Source organism: Heloderma suspectum, chromosome 2 (genome assembly GCF_057233095.1).
Source record: "Heloderma suspectum isolate Gila_16-S chromosome 2, 16-S_ref, whole genome shotgun sequence".
Classification (NCBI taxonomy): domain Eukaryota; kingdom Metazoa; phylum Chordata; class Lepidosauria; order Squamata; family Helodermatidae; genus Heloderma; species Heloderma suspectum.
The window spans coordinates 287109076-287134980 of record NC_139459.1 but is presented as its reverse complement, the minus strand read 5'-3'; the positions used below and the strand labels follow the sequence as shown (position 1 = coordinate 287134980).

At 42.9% G+C, this 25905-nt stretch overlaps 1 protein-coding gene across 9 annotated transcripts in view; it reads right to left on the bottom strand.

Annotated features, from left to right (window-relative positions):
- NISCH (nischarin) overlaps positions 1–25905 on the bottom strand; it is a 62937-nt gene that overhangs the window by 19507 nt on the left and 17525 nt on the right. For all 9 annotated transcript variants that reach the window (XR_014788491.1, XR_014788492.1, XR_014788493.1 and 6 more), the window contains 11 exons: positions 24658–24706; positions 23554–23717; positions 18550–18645; positions 17544–17639; positions 14792–14944; positions 14355–14423; positions 11992–12177; positions 11202–11330; positions 10664–10777; positions 3903–4008; positions 304–422 (listed from right to left, as the gene is read on the bottom strand). Coding sequence is in view for 6 of the 9 variants with exons in the window: in XM_084839728.1 (XP_084695854.1) it covers positions 304–422; positions 3903–4008; positions 10664–10777; positions 11202–11330; positions 11992–12177; positions 14355–14423; positions 14792–14944; positions 17544–17639; positions 18550–18645; positions 23554–23717; positions 24658–24706 (1281 nt within the window). In the remaining 3 variants the exon portion in view is untranslated. The remainder of the gene's footprint in view (positions 1–303; positions 423–3902; positions 4009–10663; positions 10778–11201; positions 11331–11991; positions 12178–14354; positions 14424–14791; positions 14945–17543; positions 17640–18549; positions 18646–23553; positions 23718–24657; positions 24707–25905) is intronic.

Here is a 25905-nt window from a genome sequence, read left to right as displayed (position 1 = left end):
CATTGTAAAGAATTGCCCATTGAATTTCTCCCTAGCACACACTAAATAGAGCAGATCTCTTCAAATCAGGAGTCAGAAAACAAACCTCAAGAAAAGGAAAAGGGGATTTGGTTTTCATTAACATGGTATAGCTTCATGTCATCCTTGTGTTTTCCTACCTACATTCAACACAGTAGAAAGGTTATCCAGCTTATTGGAAAGCTATTCTTCCCCCAACTCCCAAGCTATCTGGGAAAAACCCTGTTCAACTCTTCATCCCAAAAAGCACAGTTAGAATGCCATTCAGCCGAATTATGCCATTACCTGACTTCTGCTTCCCAGGTCTGGTATTTCAGAGCATCTTTGGGTAACTGTATGGCTTTTAGGAGTCAAACTACTTGATGAGAAACTGCTGGCTAGGGCTGTTTTTCTAAAAGTTATTTCTAGAACAGATAGAAACAGCTCTTAAAACCACTGATGTAAAAAGCAGGCTAATACAGCTTGAAATATACTAAATAGTATTGCATTCCACATAGCCCATCATCATGATTACTTAGTAAGAAACTGCTGTGTATTTCATTATTTGCTGTATTCTTCCTACTCCCTGCTGCAAATGTTGGGAGAGCTGGACTAACGAGAGGAGTTAGTGGAGAACAGCGCTCATGGAAGGAATTCATTCACCTAACAGATTGCACAGGAGACTGGCAGAACGATTCTAATGTGGCAGGGTGTGTGTGTGTCTGTGTGACCCACGGTTTGGAACTACCACTTCTCAAGTCCTGCCAGCTTGAGCTAGATGGGGAAGAAGCTGTTGGGGTGGCAACTCTCTCCCCTCCCCCGCCCCAACTTTACTAGGCCAGCTTTGAGCTTGGCATAGCTTTCAGCTCTGTTTGAGGGCATGTGGAACCTTGGCCATTCTCAACTGCTTGTTTTTGCCTCACTGCTAGCAGTGGCAATAGAAAGTTCTGCCCCCATACAAGAAGGCACTCCATTTTCACCTGTAGAGGGGAAGGTCTGCAGCATCCAATGGCCCCTCAGATGGCCTCCCATAGACCATAAGGGTGCAGCCTAACTGGACTTAGTATTTAAAAATGTGTTTGTCTCTTCCCTTCTATAAACTGAAATTCTCCAAAAATACTCAACCCAAGACACACAAAGCGGCTTTAAACCAGAAGTCTGATGTAAATATTTCAGCTATTAAGATGTCTATAGTAATTATAAAAAGATAAAGGTAAAGGTGTCCCCAACCAGTCGTGTCCGACTCTAGGGTGCGGTGCTCATCCCCGTTTCTAAGCCGAAGAGCCAGCACTGTCCGAAGACGCTTCCGTGGTCATGTGGCCGGCATGACTGAACACTGAGGTGCACGGAACACTGTTACCTTTCCCGCCGAGGCAGTACCTATTTATCTACTTGCAATTTCTTGCTTTCGAACTGCTAGGTTGGCAGAAGCTGGGACTGAAGACGGGAGCTCACTCCGTCATGCAGCACTCGGGTCTCGAACTGCTGACCTGCCGACCTTCCAGTCTGCAGTTCAGCGTCTTAACCACTAAGCCACCGCAGCCCCAATAGTAATTATAGCTAGATGTTAATATGAAATAATCTCTAGTAATACGGTAGAGTAAAAATGGCCTAATTCTAATTGATTTCAGTGGGACATGGTAGGTTTAGACTGCAGTCTTAACAACGCAACCCTATGAATTTTTATTCAGAAGCAAATCCCAAGGGGGCTTATACTTTAGTTTAGGATTTCAGACTAGAAGTCATCATGTATTACTGAAAATACAATTTAGCTTCAGAACTTCTTTTATATTTTCTACTAAGGTGAAACTAAAATGCACATTAAATTTTGTAATGAGTTTGAAAATATATCATAACATCACAAACTTCAACAGAAGAAATTTGAGTACTCTCTGTGGTGTTGGTTACGAAACAAAAGAATCTATCGAATTCTGGTAGTAGCTGAAGGTAACATCTGAGGAAGTTGAAGCATTATTTGTACTCTTCTGTTTCCTGTAAAATATTTAAATCTTGGATTTCCCATTTAAAAAAAATCTAGTGACATTTGGTATGATTAATATGTTATGGAAACAACTTAGGAATGTCAGACTTGGCCATGTAGCTCACAACATCTCTCCAGGATCTCAGGTGGGGGTCTTTCCCATCACCTGCTCCAGTTAACTGGAGATTCTGGGAACTGAAACTGGGATGCTATGCATGGACTTTCCCATGGAGATATGAGGCTGGTTTTCACATAACACTGCTGGGAAACATTGAAGGCAAAAAGAGAAGGGGACAGCAGAGGATGAGATGGCTAGATAGCATAACTGATGTAATGAAGATGGACTTGAGCACACTCCGGGAGAGAGCGCAGGACAGGAAGGCCTGGTGTGCTACGGTCCATGGGGTCACGAAGAGTCGGACACGACTGAACGACTGAACAACAACAACAATGGTTTATTTAACCCATGGTTTGTTGCCCTACCCAAAGTCTGTCTGGCAGATGAACGAACAAACCATGTTTGTTTTCTCAATTCCTAGATTTTGTGTTTCCCTCCTCCTTCACCCACTCTCTCCCTGTATCTCAAATGCCTTTGCAGTGCTATAGTACTGTCATGTAGAGCGGGGGTTTTTTGTTTTTGTTTTAATCACTCTTGCCCTCTGCCGGTGTAGCCTGGTGAAAAAACCATGAACAATCTGTAGTTCTGGGTTCACATGTAATGACAACCTATGGCTTAAACAACCCAGAGTTCACAACCCAACAACCATGGGTTCTCTTTTGGGGCTGTTCATAGTTAACAAACCATGGTTTGTTAGTGCAACTGCATTCACACATCACGCCAGCTCAGAATTCAACAACCCGTACCATGGATTACATGTGAATCAGACCATGGTCTCTCCTCAAATATTAAGATGTATATTTGTGTAATCCTCAACATGACCCTGTACTGTACTGATATTTGGAAGAAGCGCCTGTGAAAACTAGCCACATTAAGCAGAAGCATATAATCTGAGGAAAGTATCATTTTATTGCTAGATAATAGAAAGCAAAGATGTAAAAGTTAGAAGCAGCAACTTAAAGAGTAAGTAAGTTTCATATTTGAGATGTCTTTCCTAAATTAGCCTTGCACAAATAATCAATGGTGTACTATCATAACAATCCAAGCCTTCTCAAACAAAATATTGTTGAGACAGCCTTGAGATTTGGCAGAGGAAACTACAACCTCTTGTACTTTCTCAAATAAGGATCACGTGTTCTGGATATTTCCAACTTCCTACCACAGTCTTCTCAGTTGTTGGAAGAAGAATGTTTTCTACTTCAAATATTGATTTGCTTGCAATACCCCACTTTACAGTTAAAGTAATCCATACACCAATGGACATTTTGTGGATGCCACATGTGCAGCGGGCCTGTATCAAAAATTCCGACAAGAGGTCGGCACATCAGCAACGCAAATTTCACCAGTTAAGCCCATGTAATACAGTGCTGGTCTATATTAACTTTTGAGTTCATTTGACCTCTTCTATTTAGCTACTCTTTCAAGCTACTTCACTACTCTTATGTTCTGCTGTTAAGATTAGAAACACAAAAGTATTCAACTTAGGGAATATACTTTGTAGGGTTATACAGCGCTAAATGTTAAGAACACGGGAAGGGGGATGGGTCTTATCCCTTCTTAGAAGCCAGAATTCTACTCCTTTCCCCAGGGTTTCACTGGACCATTTTTAGTTATTTTACTACTGGTATAGTATTAACTCCAGAGACAGCTATGGGCTGGTATTGAAAACATTTAATTATTTGCCTTTGTGCTTCTACTGATGTTGCCAAATCCCATTTCTATGTAGAGAAATTCATGTATATCAATGCAGCCTACAAAGGCAGAACCAAGAGGCCCGGCCCAGCAGCATGATACATACATGATTACCTTGACTGGAGCTGACAGGATGAGGCAGAGAAGGAGAGGAAGGATGTACAGAGAGAGAACAGTTTGATTTTGAACTGGCAGCAGAAAGCTTGCAATCTTCAGTGATCTGAGAAAGAAAGAAAAACGGAAGGGCTAGGACAAAGGTTACAAAGCATCCCTATCCTGAATGAAACAAGGACAGATTCATTAGCCAAAATGATTTGTATGCACACTGATGTAATGTTGAAATTATGTAGTATTTTGTTACACAGCTTCTTCTGCGAGATATAGATACTGGCAATACCGTATTACCAGAACTAAAGTTTAACATGACAAGCATATGAACCTAAGTAGATTATCCATCTTTTAGTGGTCTAAATAACTTCAGTACCATCACAAAACGTTGAGATACCTGGAAGAATAGGCATTCCAAAAGGAAAATAAGGGTCTGGTTAATAACTGCACAACTGTTCCTTTCTGTATGCCCATCTTTCAATAAAAGTTGTAATCTTGTATATGCTGATCACATTCTATTAGTTATACCTGTATTTTTACCAAGCTGGTTCGGACGTAATCCTAAACCCAGAATTTAGCATTACGAAAATGAGCCTAGCCTACGCCCAGGCTCCTGTGGTTTCCCCACACCAGGATAGCTGTGAAGAGTTTGGAAGCTTTCACTTCGTTTTTTGATTACTGGCAGTTTGCCATGCTGACTGAAAGTGGACAACCTGTACTTCATCTGAATGAACCCTAGATGGTGGTTAAGATGACATGCTGAAGTGTGATTAATCTCCTCCTAGTGGCCATGCCAGATTAAGGGAGGAGGAGCTTGTAAGCTTCCAGGGTTGTTGTTGTTCAGTCGTTCAGTTGTGTCTGACTCTTCGTCACCCCACAGCACGCCAGGCCTTCCTGTCCTGCGCTCTCCCGGAGTGTGCTCAAGTCCATATACATTGCATCGGTGATGCTATCTAGCCATCTCATCCTCTGCTGTCCCCTTCTCCTTTTGCCTTCAATCTTTCCCAGCATCAGGGTCTTTTCCAGGGAGTTTTCTCTTCGCACTAGGTGGCCAAAATATTTGAGCTTCAGCTTCAGTATCTGTCCTTCCAGTGAGCACTCAGGGTTGATTTCCTTTAGGATGGGCTGATTTGACCTCCTGGCAGTCCAGGGGACTCGTAAGAGTCTTCTCCAGCACCACAGTTCGAAAGCATCAATTCTTTGGCGCTCAGCCTTCCTTATGGTCCAGTTCTCATAGCCATACGTTGGTACTGGGAAAACCATAGCTTTGATTATACGAACCTTTAGCGGCAAGGTGATGCCTCTGCTTCTTACTATGCTGTCTAGGTGTGCCATAGCTTTCCTCCCAAGGAGCAAGCGTCTTTTAATTTCATGGCTACAGTCACCGTCTGCAGTGATCTTGGAGCCCAAGAAAGTAAAATCTGTCACTGCTTCCATTTCTTCCCCTTCTATATGCCAGCAAGTGATGGGGCCAGATGCCATGATCTTAGTTTTTGTAATGTTGAGTTTCAAACCAGCTTTTGCACTCTCCTCTTTCACCCTCAACAAGAGGCTCTTGAGATCCTCCTCGCTTTCTGACATTAGGGTGGTATCGTCTGCATATCTGAGGTTCTAGATAATTCTCCCGGCAATCTTCATTCCGACCTGTGATTCATCCAACCCGGCATTTCTCATGATGTATTCTGCATATAAGTTAAATAAGCAGGGTGACAACATGCAGCCTTGTCGTACTCCTTTCCCAATTTTGAACTTATCGGTTGTTCCATGTCCGGTTCTTACTGTGGCTTCTTGACCTTCGTACAGGTTTCTCAGGAGACAGGTAAGGTGGTCTGGTACTCCCATCTCTTTAAGAATTGCCACAATTTGTTGTGATCCACACAATCAAAGGCTTTAGCGTAGTCAATAAAGCAGAAATAGACATTTTTCTGGAATTCTCTTGCTTTCTCCATGATCCAGCGAATGTTGGCAATCTGATCTCTAGTTCCTCTGCCTCTTCGAAACCCAGCTTGTACTTCTGGCAGTTCTCGGTTCACATACTGCTGAAGCCTAGCTTGTAGGATTTTGAGCATCACCTTGCTGGCATGTGAAATGAGCGCAACTGTATGGTAGTTTGAATACTCTTTGGCACTGCCCTTCTTTGGAACTGGAATGTAAACTGACCTTTTCCAGTCTTGTGGCCACTGTTGAGTGTTCCACATTTGTTGGCATATTGAGTGCAGCACTTTAACAGCATCATCTTTTAGGATCTTAACTAGCTCAGCTGGAATACTGTCATCTCCGCTAGCTTTGTTGTTAGTAATGCTTCCTAAGGCCCACTTGACTTCACTCTCTAGGATGTCTGGCTCAAGTTCAGTGACCGCACTATCATGGCTATCAGGGACATTAAGATCTTTCCTGTATAGTTCTTCTGTGTATTCTTGCCACCTCTTCTTAATCTCATCTGCTTCTGGTAGGTCCCTGCCTTCTTTGTCCTTTAGCATGCCCGTCTTTGCACAAAACGTTCCCTTGAGATCTCCGATTTTCTTGAAGAGATCTCTAGTCTTTCCCATTCTATTGTTTTCCTCGATTTCTTTGCATTGTTCATTTAAGAAGGCTTTCTTGTCTCTCCTTGCTATTTTCTGGAAATCTGCATTCAGTTGGGTATATCTTCCCCTTTCTCCCTTGCTTTTTGCTTCCCTTCTTTTCTCAGCTACTTGTGAAGCCTCATCAGACAGCCACTTGGCTTTCTTGCATTTCTTTTTCTTTGGGATGGATTGAGTTGCTGCCTCCTGAACAATGTTACGGACCTCCGTCCATAGTTCTTCAGGCATTCTATCAGGCCTAATCCCTGAAATCTATTCCTCACCTCCACTCTATATTTATAAGGGATATGATTGAGGTCATACCTGAATGGTTTAGTGGTTTTCCCTACGTTCTTCAATTTCAGCTGAAATTTTGCAAGAAGCAGCTCATGATCTGAGCCACAGTCAGCCCTAGGTCTTGTTTTTACTGACTGTGTAGAGCTTCTCCATCTTTGGCTGCAAAGGACATAATCAATCTGATTTCAATATTGACCATCTGGTGATGTCCATGTGTAGAGTCGTCTCTTGTGCTGTTGGAAAAGAGTGTTTGCTATGATCAGCGTGTTCTCTTGGCAAAACTCTATTAGCCTTTGTCCTGCTTCATTTTGTACACCAAGGCCATGCTTGCCTGTTATCCCAGTGATTTCTTGACTTCCTACTTTAGCATTCCAATCCCCTATGATGAAGAGGACATCTTTTTTTGGTGTTAGTTCTAGAAGGTGTTGTAGGTCTTCATAGAACCGATCAACCTCAGCTTCTTCGGCATCAGTGGTTGGGGCATAGACTTGAATTACTGTGATGTTGAATGGTTTGCCTTGGATTCGTACTGAGATCATTCTATCGTTTTTGAGATTGTGCCCCAGTACTGCTTTTCCCACCCTTTTGTTGACTATGAGTGCTACTCCATTTCTTCTAAGGGATTCTTGCCCACAGTAGTAGATATAATGGTCATCTGAATTAAATTCGCCCATGCTTGTCCATTGTAGTTCGCTGATTCCCAAGATGTCGATGTTCAGTCTTGCCATCTCATGTTTGACCACCTTGATTCATTGATCTGACATTCCAGGTTCCTAAACAATATTGTTCTTCACAGCATCGGACTTCCTTTCACCACCAGACACATCCACAGCTGAGTGTCCTTTCAGCTTTGGCCCAGCCGCTTCACTCTTTCTGGCGCTACTTGGAAGTTCCCTCTGCTCATCCCCAGTAGTATATTGGACACCTTCCTACCTGAGGGGCTCATCTTCCGGCATCATATCTTTTAGCCTTGTGATACGTTCCATGGGGTTTTCTTGGCAAGAATACTGGAGCGGGTTGCCATTTCCTTCTCCAGTGGACCACATTTTGTCAGAACTCTCCACCATGACCTGTCCATCTTGGTGGCCCTGCACGGCATAGCTTATGGCTTCACTGAGTTACGCAAGCCCCTTCGCCACAACAAGGCAGTGATCCATGAAGGGGAAGCTTCCAGGGAGGCTAGACTTATTCTCATAATGCTAAACCAGGAACAGAGAACCTCCAGCCCACATTTATTTATTTATTTCTATACCACCCAATAGCCGAAGCTCTCTGGGAGGTTCACAAAAATTAAAACCAAACAACACACAATAAAACAATTTAAAATATATAGAACATTAAAACCACAATATAACAATACAACCACAATAAAACCTAGCAGCAGTACAGGAATTTAAAATACAGATTTAAAACAGCAAAGATAAAAATTTAGAAAGCTAAAAAGCCCGGGAAAATAAAAAGGTCTTCACCTGGCGCCGAAAGGAGTACAATGTAGGCGCCAGGCGAACCTCACTAGGGAGCTCATTCCAGAGGCGGGGTGCCACAACAGAAAAAACCCTCCTCCTAGTAGCCACCCGCCTCACTTCCTTTGGCAAGGGCTCACGGAGAAGGGCTGCTGCTGATGATCTTAAGGTCCGGGCAGGCACATATGGGACGAGGCGATCCTTCAGGTAACCTGGCCCCAAGCCGTTAAGGGCTTTGAATGTTAACACCAGCACTTTGAATCGGGCCTGGAAATGGACTGGCAGCCAGCGCAGCTGGAAAAGTACTGGCGTAATATGAGCTCGCAGGCCAGTCCCTGTTAACAATCTTGCTGCCCTATTTTGGACCAGCTGACGTTTCCGGACCGTTTTCAAAGGCAGCCCCACGTATAACGCATTGCAGTAATCCAGACGAGAAGTTATCAGAGCATGGATAACTGTAGCTAGGCTATCTCTGTCCAGATAAGGGTGTAGTTGGTATACCAGCCTAAGCTGATAAAAAGTGCTCCGTGCCACTGAGTTCACCTGTGCCTCAAGTGACAGTTCTGGATCCAAGAGCACCCCCAAACTACGAACCTGATCCTTTACGGGGAGTGCAACCCCCTCCAGAACAGGTTGAATATCACCTAGCCGGGCAGACAAACCACCCACTAACAGTACCTCCGTCTTGTCTGGATTGAGTTTCAGTTTATTAGCCCTCATCCAGTCCATTACCGTGCCCAGGCACTGGTTCAGAACAGCCACTGCCTCACCTGGGTTTGATGAAAAAGAGAGGTAGAGCTGGGTGTCATCCACATATTGATGGCACCTCAGCCCACATCTCCGGATAACCTCCCCCAGCGGTTTCATGTAGATGTTAAACAGCATGGGGGACAAAATAGAGCCCTGTGGAACCCCATGGCACAATTGTCATGGCAAAGAGCAATAATCCCCCAGCATCTCCTTCTGGAATCGGCCATCCAAGTAGGAGCGGAACTACTGCAGTGCAGTGCCTCCAACTCCCAACCCAGACAACCTATCCAGAAGGATACCATGGTCGATGGTATTGAAAGCCGCTGAGAGGTCCAGGAGAATCAACAGGGTCACACTCCCCCTGTCCCTCTCCCGGCAGAGGTCATCCCACAAGGCGACCAAGGCAGTTTCCGTTCCAAAACCGGGCCTGAAGCCCGATTGAAATGGATCTAGGTAATCCGTTTCATTCAAGAGTGCCTGGAGCTGTCCTACAACCACCCGCTCAAGCACCTTGCCCAGGAAGGGGATGTTGGCCACAGGCCTATAATTGTTAACATCCTCTGGGTCCAGGTTAGGCTTTTTCAGGAGTGGTCTAATTACTGCCTCTTTTAAAGCAGCAGGCACCACTCCCTCTCTCAAGGAGGAATTTACAACCTCCTGGACCCAGCCGGACAACCCCTCCTTGTTTGATTTAATAAGCCATGAAGGGCAAGGGTCAAGCACACAAGTGATCAATCAGACTTGGCCAAGCACCTTGTCCGCATCCTCAGGCCTCAGTAACTGAAACTCATCCAATAAAACTGGACCAGACGGTGCTCTGAACGCCTCTACCAATGGAGAGTAATGCCTAATTTGGCCCACAGGGCTTTCTAATCCAGCCTGCAAAGCCTTTGCTGGTGGACCCACTGCTTTTAAAACCTTGCCCGCTCTTACCTTGGATCTGTTCTCTCCTGACCCCAATTTTCCGTGGAGGTTTCGCTGGGGGTTTGGCTGCTGGAACACTTTCCCCATGCTTTCCCTACTGAGCACTGAAAAAGGTTGCCTTTCTCAATACTTAATAGGAAAAAGCTCTTATCTCCTATCAGCCGCTGATGAGAAATAAGAACTTTTCCCTGCTGGGTAAAGGAATTGGCACATGGGGAGGAAACTGCTGATTGATTCAGTCCTACTTACTTCTGAGGCTTGTCCTGCTCAATTATGAATAGACATGCTGCTCATGCTTACTTTTCAGCAGACATGCAGAGGCTTGTCCTGCTTACTTCTGAGTAGGCTCAAAATTGGCAAGGAACACATTTCTGCCCCTTCCACTTTGCCTTTGGTCATACTTGTGGAATGTAGCCACCGAGACTTTTCTCAGTCTGGAATTTGGCCCTTGGACTGAAAAGGGTTCCCCATCCCTGCACTAAATTATTGTTTAGTGCAGTCTTCTCCAATCTGGTGCCCTTCAGATGTTTTGGCCTACAACATCTGGAGAGCATCAGGCTGGAAGAGACTGTCCAAATGCAGCCCAAGAATATGAAAGAAGGGAAATTACCTTGACTAAATGAAAATTCCACTATAGGCTACAAGGAAATACCTTTAAAGGGCCACCTCCTCAAATTAATTTGGTGTTTCAGCATGCCTCCTGGCTAAATAATGTTCAAACACATCCTACTGAAATAGTGTTAGTCATCTATCTATTCACTTAAAATCTCACCTTTTGATCAGAGTTATTCATTCTGTACTTCACATCTTTTGCTTTTTGTATAGCTTTCAACACTTCTACGGTGTCAAGTTCTTTTTCAGTGGTTACAGTATTATCCAAACAAACCTGAAGGACACCAAGAAACCAACCATAATGAATTCTCAACAGAAGAACTGAACCCCATTAGCCCAACCAGACAATATTAGTCAATGCAGGAGTTAAAGTAATGTAATCATTAAGATTAAGCAAGTCTTTAGAACTAATGCAAAAATAGACAAGACATGTCAACACTGATGTTTACCATCTGAACTAGTATAAGTTGGCAGAGCAGCTTTTTTACATGCAAAGCTAAATTATACTGAGTCAGACCAAAAGCATGTGCTCTACCACTAAGCTAAAGCCCTTTGCTAAGTTGTAGGCCCTGCCCATTTCATAAATAAAAACCATACTGCACTGCTGTTCAAAGAAACCTACTGTTTTTACATTGTATGTTACATGAAAGTGAAACATTGTACGATAAACTATTAAATATGGGTCTGAAAAGATATACCTCTGAGGCTCTATCCCCAAACTGAGCTAGCACTTTGGTCCTGTAATCGGGAATAATGCTCAAAGGATTGTTGGATAAGATCACCTTTTCCAAGCATGGAAGGCCTCCTATATTCCTTATTTCATCAATCTGAAAAGCACAGGCAAATATTTAAGTTCAGAGTCATAAAATGTGGAGACATTTTGATATTACACTTAAAAGATACATTGATGAAAGTAAACTATCTTTTTCCATATTTTATTCTATTTTATCACTGCTTTCTTTATAGTGATGGGCTAGAGATGGTACCTTTACAATTCTATTTAAAAACCCCTATCCTGTAAATCAGAAAAGGCACATTCTATGACAAGAACAAATTAGAATGAATTTTCTTAGTCTGTATCTCTTAATCCAGATCTAGGTCCCCCCCCCCCCCCATTACAGATGAACTGTCAGGGGCTAGGGTGATTGGAGGAATGGATGAAAATGGGACTCAAGATTCCATCCAGAAAAGCTGAGCTTTTAGTAGACAGACGGTTCATGTTAATAGCAAAATTCTTCCCCTTATTGTGTGGCAGTGATTTAAGAAGGGGAACCAAAACAATCAGGATTCTAAGGGAATGAACAGGGACCAGATTACATGATTTGCAGTAAAAGGCCATGCTGACTTCTAGACCCCAATCACAGTTTTAAGCATATTGGCTAAAAGTGCTTTTTTTCAGTGAATAACACTGAAGTTGCAATCCTAAACACATCGAATATACTGGAACTTACTTCTGTGTATAACGTATAGGACTGAGCTACACAATACCTGGTCCACCTTGTTGTTGCTAAGATCCAGATTAACTAAGGAGTAGAGTTTGTTGAGGCCACAAAGCCTTTCAAGATGATTCCCTGCAAGATTCAGAGTTTTGATGTTCCCAATTTTGATATGAATGCCTTCTAAAGTTGCAAGTTTATTGTAGGACAGATCCAGATGAATGAGGTTGTAGAGATGCTACGATTTATAATACAAAAGCAGATTACATGTTAAGATAGCATACAAAGCCTCAGGGTGTCAGTAAGATGTAAGTTACACTTTATACATAGCAATTAAGTCTCTTGAGCATAACTAATGTAAGAAATATCACTATGCTTAATTCTAAAATTGCATTTAAGTGAGACTTTGATCTTTTGAGTTGCTATAAACACTCTGGGTTGTATCTAACTGTGTCCTGTCCATCCACCAGCAGAACGGACACCACTGGTGGCACGGATTCCTTCTCTATCCTGCTGTCCCCCAAGTGGCTCCCAATCTGCTCTGGAGGTTTGGAGGACCCTCCAGCGTAGGTGGAGAGGAGAGGAAGTCCCACTGCACAAGACGAAGTCTGGTCACATGATGTTGCCCTTTGATCCAGCCATCTGGTCCACCTTTTATTGCCAAAATAGATTTGATGCACTAAAAGCCTACTGTCACCTAACCTTGCTCTGTATTTAGAGACATGTTATTTCTCTTATTTTACCTAAAGGTCTACGAAATGTTGTCACTTCCCTAACTTTGTCTTAATGTTCATCATGAACCTCACATCTCATATTTGTTGCAAGGCACTTATTGGTGATTGACAGCTCTCCACTTCTTTGCTATCTTGGGAAAACCTTTCCAGGTCCACATACACATCCACCTTTTTCCTTCCCTTAATTTGTTTTTTGTAGCTGTATCTAGGTCTTCCTCTTGCTCTATTTACCTTCGGTTATATCCTGAACTAGTACCACATTTCTTAGAATGTGCCTTGTCATACTTGATCACTTCTTCACTTTTCATCTATTCTCATCTTACTCCAATCTTATCTGATATTTCTTAAGTTTTTCTTTCTGTGTACTTTATACTGCCTTCTCCAACATCACATCTCAACCCGTTTCCTTTCAACCATTTCACTTACCATCTATGTTTTATATCCATACAGCTATACTCTGTATGTACATTTTAATATTTTCCCAGAGGTAAGTTTTGCTCTATTATTCTCTTTTAATTGGTACTCTAGATGTTCTGCCCTCTTATTGTGTTTCACAGACATGCTCCCTTCAAAGGTATTTTGAAGGAGTATGTACCATTTGTAGGTATTTGTACAAATGGTAAAACATGGAAACATAAGCCAAATGCTAAGAAAAGACAAGACACAGAATTCAACATGCTAGGTGGGAGTGGTGACATTAAACAAAAATCTTGACTAGTGGAGAAATAACTCAATTCAAAGTGATACATCAATATTGTGTGCCATTTTGTTTTTCCTCTGGGGTACTGAGAAACCTCAGAAATGAACACCAGGTGGCTGAGCTGGTTTACCAGGAAATATTTGGTCTCCTTTAATTAACAAGTAGGTCTGCTAACCACCAAGTCAATCTGTTCAAATATGGGAAGGTACTATGGGGAGGGGCATTATTTGGCTAGGGGTATGATTTCTGGATTTCATTTAGGGGCCACATCTTTCTCTCCATAATTCAAACACTGCTTTTATCTAACGCATCCTATTTAAAAGTTCTAATCTCAGATACTGTTTATTGTAGTCACTCTACAATAGAGGCAGGAGCCTACTGAAAAATAGGAAACATTCTTAAGAATGATGCTGAATCCTTCCTCTGTGCTCAACACATAAAATGGAAGCAGCATTTTGGCTCAATGGACTTGCTGAATGGACTGTTGGCAATGAAAGTAAATTATAGTCTCAAATAAGCTCATAAAGAAAGGGGGAAAAAAACAAAGGGGGTGCTTCCATATGAGGTTTTCATCACACTATTGCCCTGACTAATTCATAGAATTTAATGGGGAGTCCAGACAACATCATCTTCCACTCGTAGCCCTCCCGTATTTCCCCACCATTCCTGCCATATTTTTCCTCACTGCAGAAAATGTGTTAAGGAAAAAAAGACAATTGTGGCACGATGCCTTCTGATGGATAGTGCTAGGAGTTCTCTGTTTGGGAGCACTCAGAGAATGCAGACAACTTAAGGTGGCTACAACATATTACGTTCAGAGAGCATTAGTGGAATTAATTGTAATGACAACAGCCAGGGAAGAAGTCTTGACACTTAGGCCATTTCCCAAGAGAAAGGTAACCAAGCAGAATCAGTGTCAAATTGGAAACAGAATTTTAAAGAACACACACACAATTACATCACCAAAGATGCAAAGCAAACCTGTAAGTTCTCCACTAGTGGTATGTCATTGTGGCTTAAATCCAGAAACTCAATCTTCGGCATTAGTTTCTAAAAGAAAGGAAGAGTAATCTTTTACTCTGACTGACAGTCACTGGACTTGATCCAAACAACAATGTCAGTAGTACTGCGCACCCAAAGGAATTTTGGAATTGCATTTTTCAAACAGCAGCCCACAACACAAACCTCTTTGAAAGTGAAGGCAATTTCAAAAGTAGTTTGCAATATGACATAGTGGTTTGTTGTTCAAAGAAAAAGAAACAACCCTTAGGCATGGGCACGGGCAGGGAAGTTCACAAGCTGCAATAATTTCACTTCAGCTGCAAGTGTTCAAAAGCACTGATCACAGTACGTTTGTATAAGATACATACTTCCCCCCTTTCAAAATCTGCTTGAAGGCATTTTTAATGGAGTCTTACCACAGAATCATCAATTCGAGCTATACTATTGTGACTCATATCTAAGGTTGTTAAAGTTCTCCACGTTGGAATAACTGCTGTCACAGGACAACTCGAAGATGCACCCTCTGGCTCCCACTGATCAAATTCATAGGCCTCAGGCACTAGGACCTCCTGTTCAAACCACACATAGGAAAATGTTACAGGAAATTAGCTTTATTTCTACTTTTACTTTCCCCCAAAAAAGTTATTGTCCTGTAGTGTAAACCATTATTCCTAAATAATTATTATGTGCAGAAACAGGTTTATACTCTGGGTGAAAGATTAAGGATGTAATCCTATGCACACTTAAATAAGTCCCATTAACCTCAGTGGGACTGACAAGTAAAAATGCAGAGGATTACACTGTAAAACTCTCTCACCAAGCCATCTCCCTAAAATGTGCTTCCTGGACACAATCACTTTTGGAAGTTTGACTGAAAGATGTTCAAAGGTATAAAGATAATCACATTCGGAAATACAATTTAATATGACACCCATGCCCTTTCTTAGTAGGTTAAACAATAAACCAACCAACCTGTGTTGAATGTTTGCATGCAAATTGGCATAATGGTTACTTTTCTTCAGTACTGCCCATTTTTAAAATGTGTGAAGCATTTATTTAATTTCAGATTTGTCTATCAACATACACACACTACTCTTTAAGGAGATCAGTTATACAAAATCTGAGGCACTGAATGTACAGTGAATATTTCTGTAACCTTTATATTGATATGAGATACTTACTTTTGTTTTAAGAAGCTTGCCTTGCCTAGCAGAGAACTTTGTATTTTTTGAATTTAGACTTTGTACTAGCTACAAGCCCATCATGGCTATCTCCAACTCCTTCCCCATCACAAACCCCTTTGTCCATCTCCTTCTACTCCCAAGGGCCTAGCTCCTTCCTCCCATGCTCACTCCAACAACCTAGCTCCTTCCATCACTTTTGCTGTTCAGTCGTTAAGTCGTGTCCGACTCTTCGTGACCCCACGGACCATACCACGCCAGGCCTTCCTGTCCTCCGCACTCTCCCGGAGTGTGCTCAAGTTCATATTCATTGCATCAGTGATGCTATCTAGCCATCTCATCCTCTGTTCGTCCCCTTCTCCTTTTGCCTTCAATCTTTCCCAGCATCAGGGTCTTTTCCAGGGAGTTTTCTCTTCGCACTAGGTGGCCAAAATATTTCAGCTTCAGCTTCCGTATCTGTCCTTCCAATGAGCACTCAGGGTTGATTTCCTTTAGGATGGACTGATTTGACCTCCTTGCAGTCCAGGGGACTCATAAGAGTCTTCTCCAGCACCACAGTTCAAAAGCATCAATTCTTCGGCACTCAGCCTTCCTTATAGTCCAGCTCTCACAGCCTACTACTACTACTAGTACATTACTACTAGGAAAACCATAGCTTTGATTAGACGGACCTTTGTCGTCAAGGTGATGTCTCTGCTTCTTACTATGCTGTCTAGGTTTGCCATAGCTTTCCTCCCAAGGAGCAAGCGTCTTTTAATTTCATGGCCACAGTCACCGTCTGCGGTGATCTTGGAGCCCAAGAAAATAAAATCTGCCACTGCTGCCATTTCTTCCCCTTCTATATGCCAGGAAGTGATGGGGCCAGATGCCATGATCTTAGTTTTTGTAATGTTGAGTTTCAAACCAGCTTTTGCACTCTCCTCTTTCACCCTCAACAAGAGGCTCTTTAGATCCTCTTTGCTTTCTGCCATTAGGGTGGTATCGTCTGCATATCTGACATTGTTGATAATTCTCCTGGTTTAATTCTTAATCTTAATTCCGACCTGTGATTTATGTAACCTGGCTTTTCTCATGATGTACTCTGCATATAAATTAAATAAGCAGGGCGGCAATATGCAGCCTTGTCGTACTCCTTTCCCAATTTTGAACCAATCGGTTGTTCCATGTTTGGTTCTTACTGTTGCTTCTTGACCCTCGTACAGGTTTCTCAGGAGACAGGTAAGGTAGTCTGGTACTCCCATCTCTTTCAGAATTTGCCACAGTTTGTTGTGATCCACACAATCAAAGGCTTTAGCGTAGTCAATGAAGCAGAAATAGACATTTTTCTGGAAGTCTCTTGCTTTCTCCATGATCCATCAAATGTTGGCGATTTGATCTCTAGTTCCTCTGCCTCTTCGGAACCCAGCTTGTACTTTCGGTAGTTATCGGTTTGCATACTGCTGAAGCCTAGCTTGTAGGATTTTGAGCATAACCTTGTTTGCTTGTGAAATGAACGCAATTGTACGGTAGTTTGAACACTCTTTGGCGTTGCCCTTCTTTGGAATTGGAATGTAAACTGACCTTTTCCAGTCTTGTGGCCATTGTTGAGTGTTCCACATTTGTTGGCATATTGAGTGCAGCACTTTAACAGCATCATCTTTTAGGATTTTAAATAGCTCAGCTGGAATACTGTCATCTCCGCTAGCTTTGCTGTTAGTAATGCTTCCTAAGGCCCACTTGACTTCACTCTCTAGGATGTCCATCACTACTCAACACCTATTTCCCATCTTCTCTGTTCAACATATTAGCCAGAATTTGAAGAACTGTAAACTAGTTCCATGGAACCAACAGATCCCTTGCATTCTGTGTGTATGTCATATTTCAGCACGACAAAAAGACGGAGCTCCATGAACTGGCTTTTATATAGACTATATGATTTGTCCAAAGCTATACACAATACACATAATCACTACGTGATACTTGCACATGGTTAACATTTCAGTCTTACCATCATGGACATTGCTGAAAATTGAACACTCAGTGTTGCTAAAGTGTGCTTTGAGGATGTCAACCCTTTAATCAGCTTTGCACCACAGTGATTTATCTATTTTGAAAAAAAAGCAATATAAAGGAAAATGAAACAGTAGCACTGCAAAGCATAACTGCATATAAAATGGGAATTTAACTACTAGCACAACACTCTGTTTTATGGACATTGAATAAAGTCTCTACAATATTTCATCAAAATCTTTCTAGAAATATAACTAGAAAGAATAAGCAATAGATTCAGTTACAGTCACCAACATTTATTCAGATTTTTTTTTTAAACCCAAAACTGAACTGTATTTTGAGGCGGGGAAATTAAGTCAACCTCAAACAGACAAAGGTTTTTGCAGAAGCTATAAAGATAATGGATTGGATCCAGACATGCTCTTCTGTGGAGAGAAAAGCCTCCTTCTGTTCATGGAAGAACCTCCCATCCAGTGGAGGCTCCCACTGGAGGGGGGCAATTTGTACCAGTCCTTCTGCAGCCCCCTGTGTCACCTCTCAACACTGTCCTAGAGGGTCTCCCAACCCTCCAGGGCAGATTTTTAGGGGGCTGCAAGGAGAAGTGGCAAAAATCACCTCCCCACATTTTTGCCCATAAGAATGTCCCATGAACGGATCTCTACTCATGGTTAGTCTGAATCCAACCCACCCTATGTAGACACAACAGTTTTGCTTTAAAAGAAAATGAGCTGGGATCCAAGGTTCAGTCATAGAGCACATACACAAAGCCCCAGGTTCAGTCCCTGGCATCTCTAATTGAAAGGCCTTGGGGAACCATTTCTAGCCACAGTGGGGAATGAGGCCTAGATAGAACAATGGTCTGGAAGTATAAGATAGCTTTGTATGTTCACATGACATGGGAAACAATACTAAATTATACAGCAAGTACAAAGTAATGTATTTGAAGTACCAGCATTTGAGTAATTCCTAGAAAGCAACATCCCAAACTCTTTTTTCAAACATACCTGTATCTGATGAAGAGACTTAAATATTGATAGGTCAAACAGCAAAAGATGTTCCTGAATGTTACTGGTTCCAAAAGGTCCACCTGTGCCACTTATCTAACAACAACAATTAACAAAAAGTACTAAATGCACAGAAATAGGCATCTGTTTAGCAAACTGAACATCTTGTGAAATTATGATCCTGAACTGTTTAGAACTGCTTTGTTGGCAAATAGAAAAGCAGAATGTTACTGTGTACAGCAGCAGTACGCAATGCTGTACTGAGTATTTGACAGTATGGTGCAAATATTAAGTACATGTAAGCAATGCTGCCACCTTGTGCTTCATATATTGAGCAACATGCTGTTAAAAGGGACTTAACATGCTTCATCTTGGGTCTGATTTTGGCACACTTCTTCTTCTTCTTCTTCTTATTATATTTATATCTGCCTTTTCCCCAATACTGGGACGCAAGGCGGCTTTACAACATTAAAACTTATACAAGTAAAACCTATAAATAGAAATATAAATACAAGTGTACAAAAGTTAAAATATAATTAAGGCATCAATATTAGAATTGTAAAAATATCAAAACATTAAAAGACAACAAGAAAAATAGTATCCATCCGTCATATTTTCACAGGTCCAGACTAGTTATCCCCAAAGGCCTGCTGGAACAAAAAAGTTTTTACATGCCTATGAAAGCCTATCAAGGAGGGTGCCACTCTCGCCTCCCTGGGAAGGGAGTTCCAGAGCCTTGGGGCAACCACCGAGAAGGCCCTCTCCTGCGTTCCCACCAGGCATGCCTGTGATGGTGGTGGGATGGTGAGAAGGGCTTCCCCTGAAGATCTCAGGGCACGAGTAGGCTCACAGGGGGGGATAAGGTCTTTCAGATAACCTGGACCCGAGCCATATAGGGCTTTATAGGACATGACCAGCACTTTGAATTGTGCCCGGAAACAGACTGGGAGCCAGTGAAGCTGTTTTAACAGGGGAGTTGTATGCTCCCTGTAACCAGCCCCAGTCAGCAGTCTGGCAGCAGCTCTTTGAACCAGCTGAAGTTTCCAAGCACCCTTCAGAGGCAGCCCCACATAGAGTGCATTACAGTAATCCAAACGGGATGTCACTAAGGCATGTGTTACTGTGGACAAGTCAGACATCTCAAGGAACGGGCACAGCTGGCGCACTAGCTTTAACTGTGCAAATGCACTCCTGACCACCACTGAAACCTGGGCATCCAGGCTCAGGGCTGAATCCAGAAGTACACCCAAGTTGCGAACCTGTGTCTTCAAGGGGGAGTGTAACCCCATCTAGCACAAGCTGGATCCCTATTCCCTGATCTACCTTTCGACTGACCAGGAGCACCTCTGTCTTGTCTGGATTAAGCTTCAATTTGTTTGCCCCCATCCAGGCCATTACTGCCAACAGACACCAGTTCAGCACCCCAACAGCTTCCTTGGAATTAGATGGAAAGGAAAAGTAGAGTTGGGTGTCATCGGCGTACTGGTGACACTGAATCCCAAAACTCCGGATAACCTCTCCCAGTGGTTTCATGTATATGTTACATAGCATGGGGGACAAAACAGAGCCCTGAGGGACTCCACAAGCCAATGGCCAGGGAGTCGAACAGAAGTCCCCTAGCACCACCTTCTGGGTCCGCCCCTCCAAGAAAGAATGGAGCCACTACAAAACAGTGCCTCCAAGTCCCATCCCAGCAAGGCGGCCCAGAAGAATACCATGGTCAATGGTATCAAAAGCCATTGAGAGGTCCAGCAGAACCAACAGGGACACATTCCCCCTGTCTAGTTCCCAGCATAGGTCATCCACCAAGGTGACCAAAGCTGTTTCTGTCCCATAACCTGGTCTGAAGCCAGATTGAAATGGATCTAGATAATCTGTCTCATCCAGGAATCCCTGGAGTTGGGAGGCCACCACACACTTCAATATCTTGCCCAGAAATGGAATATTGGAGACTGGCCAATAATTATCCAATATGGTGGGGTTCAGGGAGGGCTTTTTAAGCAAAGGTCTCACCACTCCATCCTTCAGGCAGGCTGGAACTCTGCCTTGCCTAAGGGAGGCATTAACCACTCCCCTTACCCACTTGGCCAGTCCACCTCTGGCTGCTTTTATGAGCCAGGAAGGGCAAGGATCTAGAACACACGTGGTGGCTCTCACCTCTCCCAGGATCCTGTCCACATCCTCAGGCTGTACAAATTGAAAAGTATCCAACAACACTGGACAAGCAGGGGCCACAGTTACATCCGCTGGGTCTGTATCAACTATAGTGTCCAAGTCAGAGCAGATCCGAGCGATTTTGTCTGCAAAGTGCTGAGCAAATTGTTCACAGTGGGCTGTTGAGAGGTTTAAATTATCCTCTTGCAGGCTGGTGTGTAAAAGACCCCTAACCACGCGAAACAGCTCCACTGAATGGCTCTTTGCAGATGCAATAGTGGCAGAAAAAAATATTTTCTCTGCTGCCCGTATTGCCACAGAATAGGCCTTCAAATAGGCTCTAGCCCGTGTTCGATTGGATTCACTCCGAGTTTTCTGCCAACGTCGCTCTAGTTGTCTTCTCACCCGTTTCATCACCGCCAGGGTGCTGGTATAGCTCCACTTCGTGAGGGAGGACACCCAGGAGTGATTGTGTCCATGGCCCTGGTCATTTCTCCATTCCAGAGACCAGCTAGGGCTTCGACAGAATCGTCTGCTGAGGCAACAGGAAAATCCTCAAGAGCTGTCAGGAAACCATTTGGATCCATCAGCCTCCTGGGATGGAACATCTTAATCGGCCCTCCACTCCTGCAGAGGTTCTGAGTGCCAGCAAGTCTAAACCCCACCAGGTAGTGATCTGTCCATGACAATGGAACTATAGAGAGTTCCTCTAGTCCCAGATCGCTATCACCCCATCCAGCACAGAAAATGAGGTCCAGAGTGTGCCCAGCAGCATGGGTGGGGCCAGATACCTTCTGGGACAGACCCATGGTTGTCATGGCAGACATGAAGTCCTGAGCCGCTCCCGATGGGGCAGCGTCAGCATGGATGTTGAAATCCCCCAGCACAACAAGCCAAGGGGTCTCCAACACCAACCCTGAGACTCCCCGGCTAGCTCAGGAAGGGAGACTGTTGAGCAGCGGGCTGGGCGGTACACCAACAGAATCCCTATTCTGTCCCGGGCACCCACCCTCAAATACACACACCCGAACCCATCAGACTGTAGGATAGGGCACCTGGTGAGGGGGACTGAATCCCGATAGACCACTGCCACCCCACCTCCCCGCCCCCCAGGTCTTGCCTGCTGCTGGACAGAGAACCCTGGAGGGCAGAACTGAGAGAGATTAACCCCCCCAGCTTCGTCCAGCCAGGTCTCTGTAATACAGGCCAGGTCAGTGTGCTCATGCAGGATCAAGTCCTGGATAGCAGTTGCTTTACCATTCACCTACCTGGCATTCAGCAGCAGCAGTTTCAACCCAGGGGGCTGTTGCCAGGGCCATCCAGGTTATTTGAGTTGGGGGACAGTTTAGGGACTGTCAGCACCCTGTTGTTACACACTCTGCCTTTAGAATGTGACTGTCTCTCCCCTCCGTATGTCCCTCAGCCCTGTAGAACCGTAATGGCTGTTCACTGGCTCCCAACACCTCCCCCCTTCATTGGAAAACACATATTTAATGCAGGCAGTCCAGCAGGCCACACTGAGGCAAACCGTCCCCGGCCCTCCTTTCAAGCAGGGGGACAGGCCCACTTTTCACTTTAAAAGAAAGCTGTCCATTTTATTTTATTTTTAAAAGATCAAGATCTAAACTATGCTGAGGCCTGCAGAGAATAGTGAAAATTATTCTATGAATAAATAAATAAATAAGCTGAATAAGAAAGATTTCTGCAGGATTCCGCTGGTAAAAAAGTGTATTCAAAGTCAGCTAACCTAATGACCAACTCATATGTATTATATTCCTCAAGGTACCACTTCATATTCATCTCTCTGCCAAAGTGAGAAATTTCAAGCAAACACCTCCTTACAAGTGCACTGTATCACTTTAAGAAGAATATTTGAATTAATTTTTACATGCAAGTTTAACTTAACTGAAGCATACAGTTGTACTTGAAATATCAAAACTAAGCATATACTGTATGTATGTGCTCAAATTACAGCTATATATAGGTTTCAGATGAACCTTTAGAAGTCATTACTACCATCTTCCCTATTGTCTCTTAAATAAATACAAAGAATAAAGAGCGGCGAGGGGGTTTCCGTTACCAAAGAAAGGAAGAACTGCTTGAGACATTTATGTATCATCTTGCAAAAACAGGATATGAAAAATAGAGTAGTGATAGTTTTTGTAAAAGTGCAGCAACCCTTTTAACAACCAGATGAGAACTGAGGCAGTTTATTTGGATGCAACTATTATGTATTTAAGAAAATTTTATACTGCTTTTATTTATTTTTTTTAAATACCAAGCTGGTTTCCAGACTAGTGTTGAAAGGCTGAGGAAGGAACTAGGAAGTCATCAGTGCAGGAATAAATGAGAAGACAGATCTCACTAAGAACAATATAGTTAAGTCATAGTGAATTTTGCATTGTAAGACTCTTCTTCACAGGCAGCTGACTCCATCTCTTAAAAAAAAAAAAAAAAAGGTAAAGGTGTCCCCAACCAGTCGTGTCCGACTCTAGGGTGTGGTGCTCGTTTCTATTTCTAAGCTGAAGAGCCAGTGCTGTCCGAAGACGCTTCCGTGGTCATGTGGCCGGCATGACTGAACACCGAGGTGCACGGAACGCTGTTACCTTTCCCGCCGGAGCGGTACCTATTTATCTATTTGCAATTTCTTGCTTTTGAACTGCTAGGTTGGCAGGAATCTCTTCCATCTCTTCAAGAGATAGCTAAATGATCTTCTGTGCTATGCAACTGAGTCACTCAAAATGCACTGGACCTTCATATATTTTTCTTAGTGCTACTTTGAGTTCTCCATCTTCCTTTGCCTCTAGTGCCAACAAGCAACTAACATAATGTTACATTAGAAAATGTTACCTTTAAATACTTGAGTCTACAAGCAAAATCCAGAATGTGACCGAGATCAGTTTTGGCATCTCCATTTGCACACGTTGGCTTTCCCTGACAAAGTTGTTGAGTAATAGCATATAACTGCAAAGGTCTAATGTTAAAGACCTCACCAGCCATAAGCAACTGCTCTCCTGTAAAACAAGAAGTACAGAGATAGCAAGCAGTCACCAATATTACTGACATAATAAAACAAATGCTATTATTTAGGCTTATAAGTAGCCAAAACCTTAAAACAATCTTTTTTTTTTCATTTCTAACAAGAACATGAGAGATTTCACCAGGATCTCTACAGATCAGACTGATATTGAGGATTCTGATCACCCACTGCACATGTAACCACTTAATGAAGTCAAACAAAGACATGTGATTTTAGACAAACTTCAAAAAGCATGTTTAAACATCCCCCTGAAAATTGTCTACATCTTACAGTCAGCAAGTGCTTCACAATCTCATAACAGAGATGCTCCTAACATGCCACCTCCTAACGTGCTCCTAGCACCAACCAATGTAACATGTGATGTGTGACAGACCACTGTAAAATGAGAATCAGCTAACACACCAAAGGGCAGGTCTGTTTTGGAGGGCTACGTCTCTTAACAGTGCAATCCTATATATGTCTACTCAGACGTAAGCAACATTGAGCTCATTGGGACTTACTCCCAGGTAAGTATGTATCAATCAGTTAGATTCATAGAACCCCAGCTATAAGTTCTAAGAACTGAACTGTCATCTAGCAGCCGTCATTTCATGAGGCTAAAGGAGAAGGAGAAATGGGACTGCAGGGCTCCTCCTTCAACTTTGCTGAGAGACCAGCTCCACCAGGGGTTTCTTCTTCCTCAGCTGTTTCCATTCAAGCTGGTCTTTGTAAGAACTTTGTATCTTTAAGAACTGGTGCCTGAATTTGCTAATTGCCCCCTTCCCTCATCATCCCTTTGTATTTTTTCCTTTTGTCATGTAAGCTTGCAGGCAGGGAATATCTCACCAGACTGGGAAACTTTTCAGCTGAAAAGCAGGGTAAAAATGCTTTCAAGAAATGAACAAATTCTGTGATGTTTACAAGCATTAGAGTACCTTTGTGAAAGAGTTCTTCAGCCAATGCAGCTGTGATCCCAATGATTTCCTGCAAATAACAAGTCATTGAAACAAAAATTGAGAAGATTAATTAAGTCTATTCTAATAGTTAAGACATTACTTTTAAAAATAAATAAAAACAAAACAAGACTGAATACCACATCTTAAACAAGAATTCAGTCATGGCGTATTGCATATAATCAAAAGGATCCAAAATATTTAGAACCATTAGGTAAAGGAACAACTGACCATACACTACAGTAAATAAAAATGGAGATTAAGCAAACCTGAAGGTATCTGAACTGGTAGAGGGAAGTGAAATTTACGAATTTCAGCGGTCTCCCTCCCTGCGTTAGAAGAACAGATTGCTCCAGGCACCTATATGTATTCCACTGATGTGCACTGCTCCCTAGAAGCCACTGTGGAGGCTATGGCCTGTACGGTGCAGACTGGGCCCGCCCTGCCACCCCCAGGTTGGGAAGTGTGATTCCCACTGTGTTGATCACACAAAGTGCAGAAAGCATGAATACTCATTCCGTGTGTGGTGCTGCATCCATTGTCTCAAGGCATCATGGGAAATGTATTTTCCATTTGCAGGTATCCAAGAATGTACATGAATACCCAGTGCCCCTGTTCAGACCAGCCACTCCAGATAACTCTGCATAGGTGTTGCTGGAGGGCCTGTTTCATGCCATACAGGCCACGGCCTATCCAGAGGCCTCAAAACCTGGCTCTACTATGCCTAGGGCAGAGTTCAGCTTTGGACCTGGGAAGATTCTAAAAATCTGTGCAGAATTCACCAACAACTCTACACATAAAACGGATAAACATATAAGACAGCAACAGCACAGGAAAGTCAACTAATTCCTGTCCGAAGTTGCTGTCTTCGTAACTCACTATAAATAAAAAGGATTTATAAACCTGTTGGTAGTTTTAGGGATATCGCTCAAATCAGCAGATGGTCTACCAATAAGTCAAATAAATGTTGAAATAATTTCCCCAATTACATTTTCCTCTTTAACAAACTAATGCTAGAAAAAGAACAAAAGGTGGCAATTGCTATTCCTTTTCATGGCAATTCTGACTACACAAGTAATCTCTTTTAAATGGTAGTACCACCACTAATATGCAATGAATATGAACTTGAGCACACTCCGGGAGAGAGCGCAGGACAGGAAGGCCTGGCGTGCTATGGTCCATGGGGTCACGAAGAGTCGGACACGACTTAATGACTGAACAACAACAACA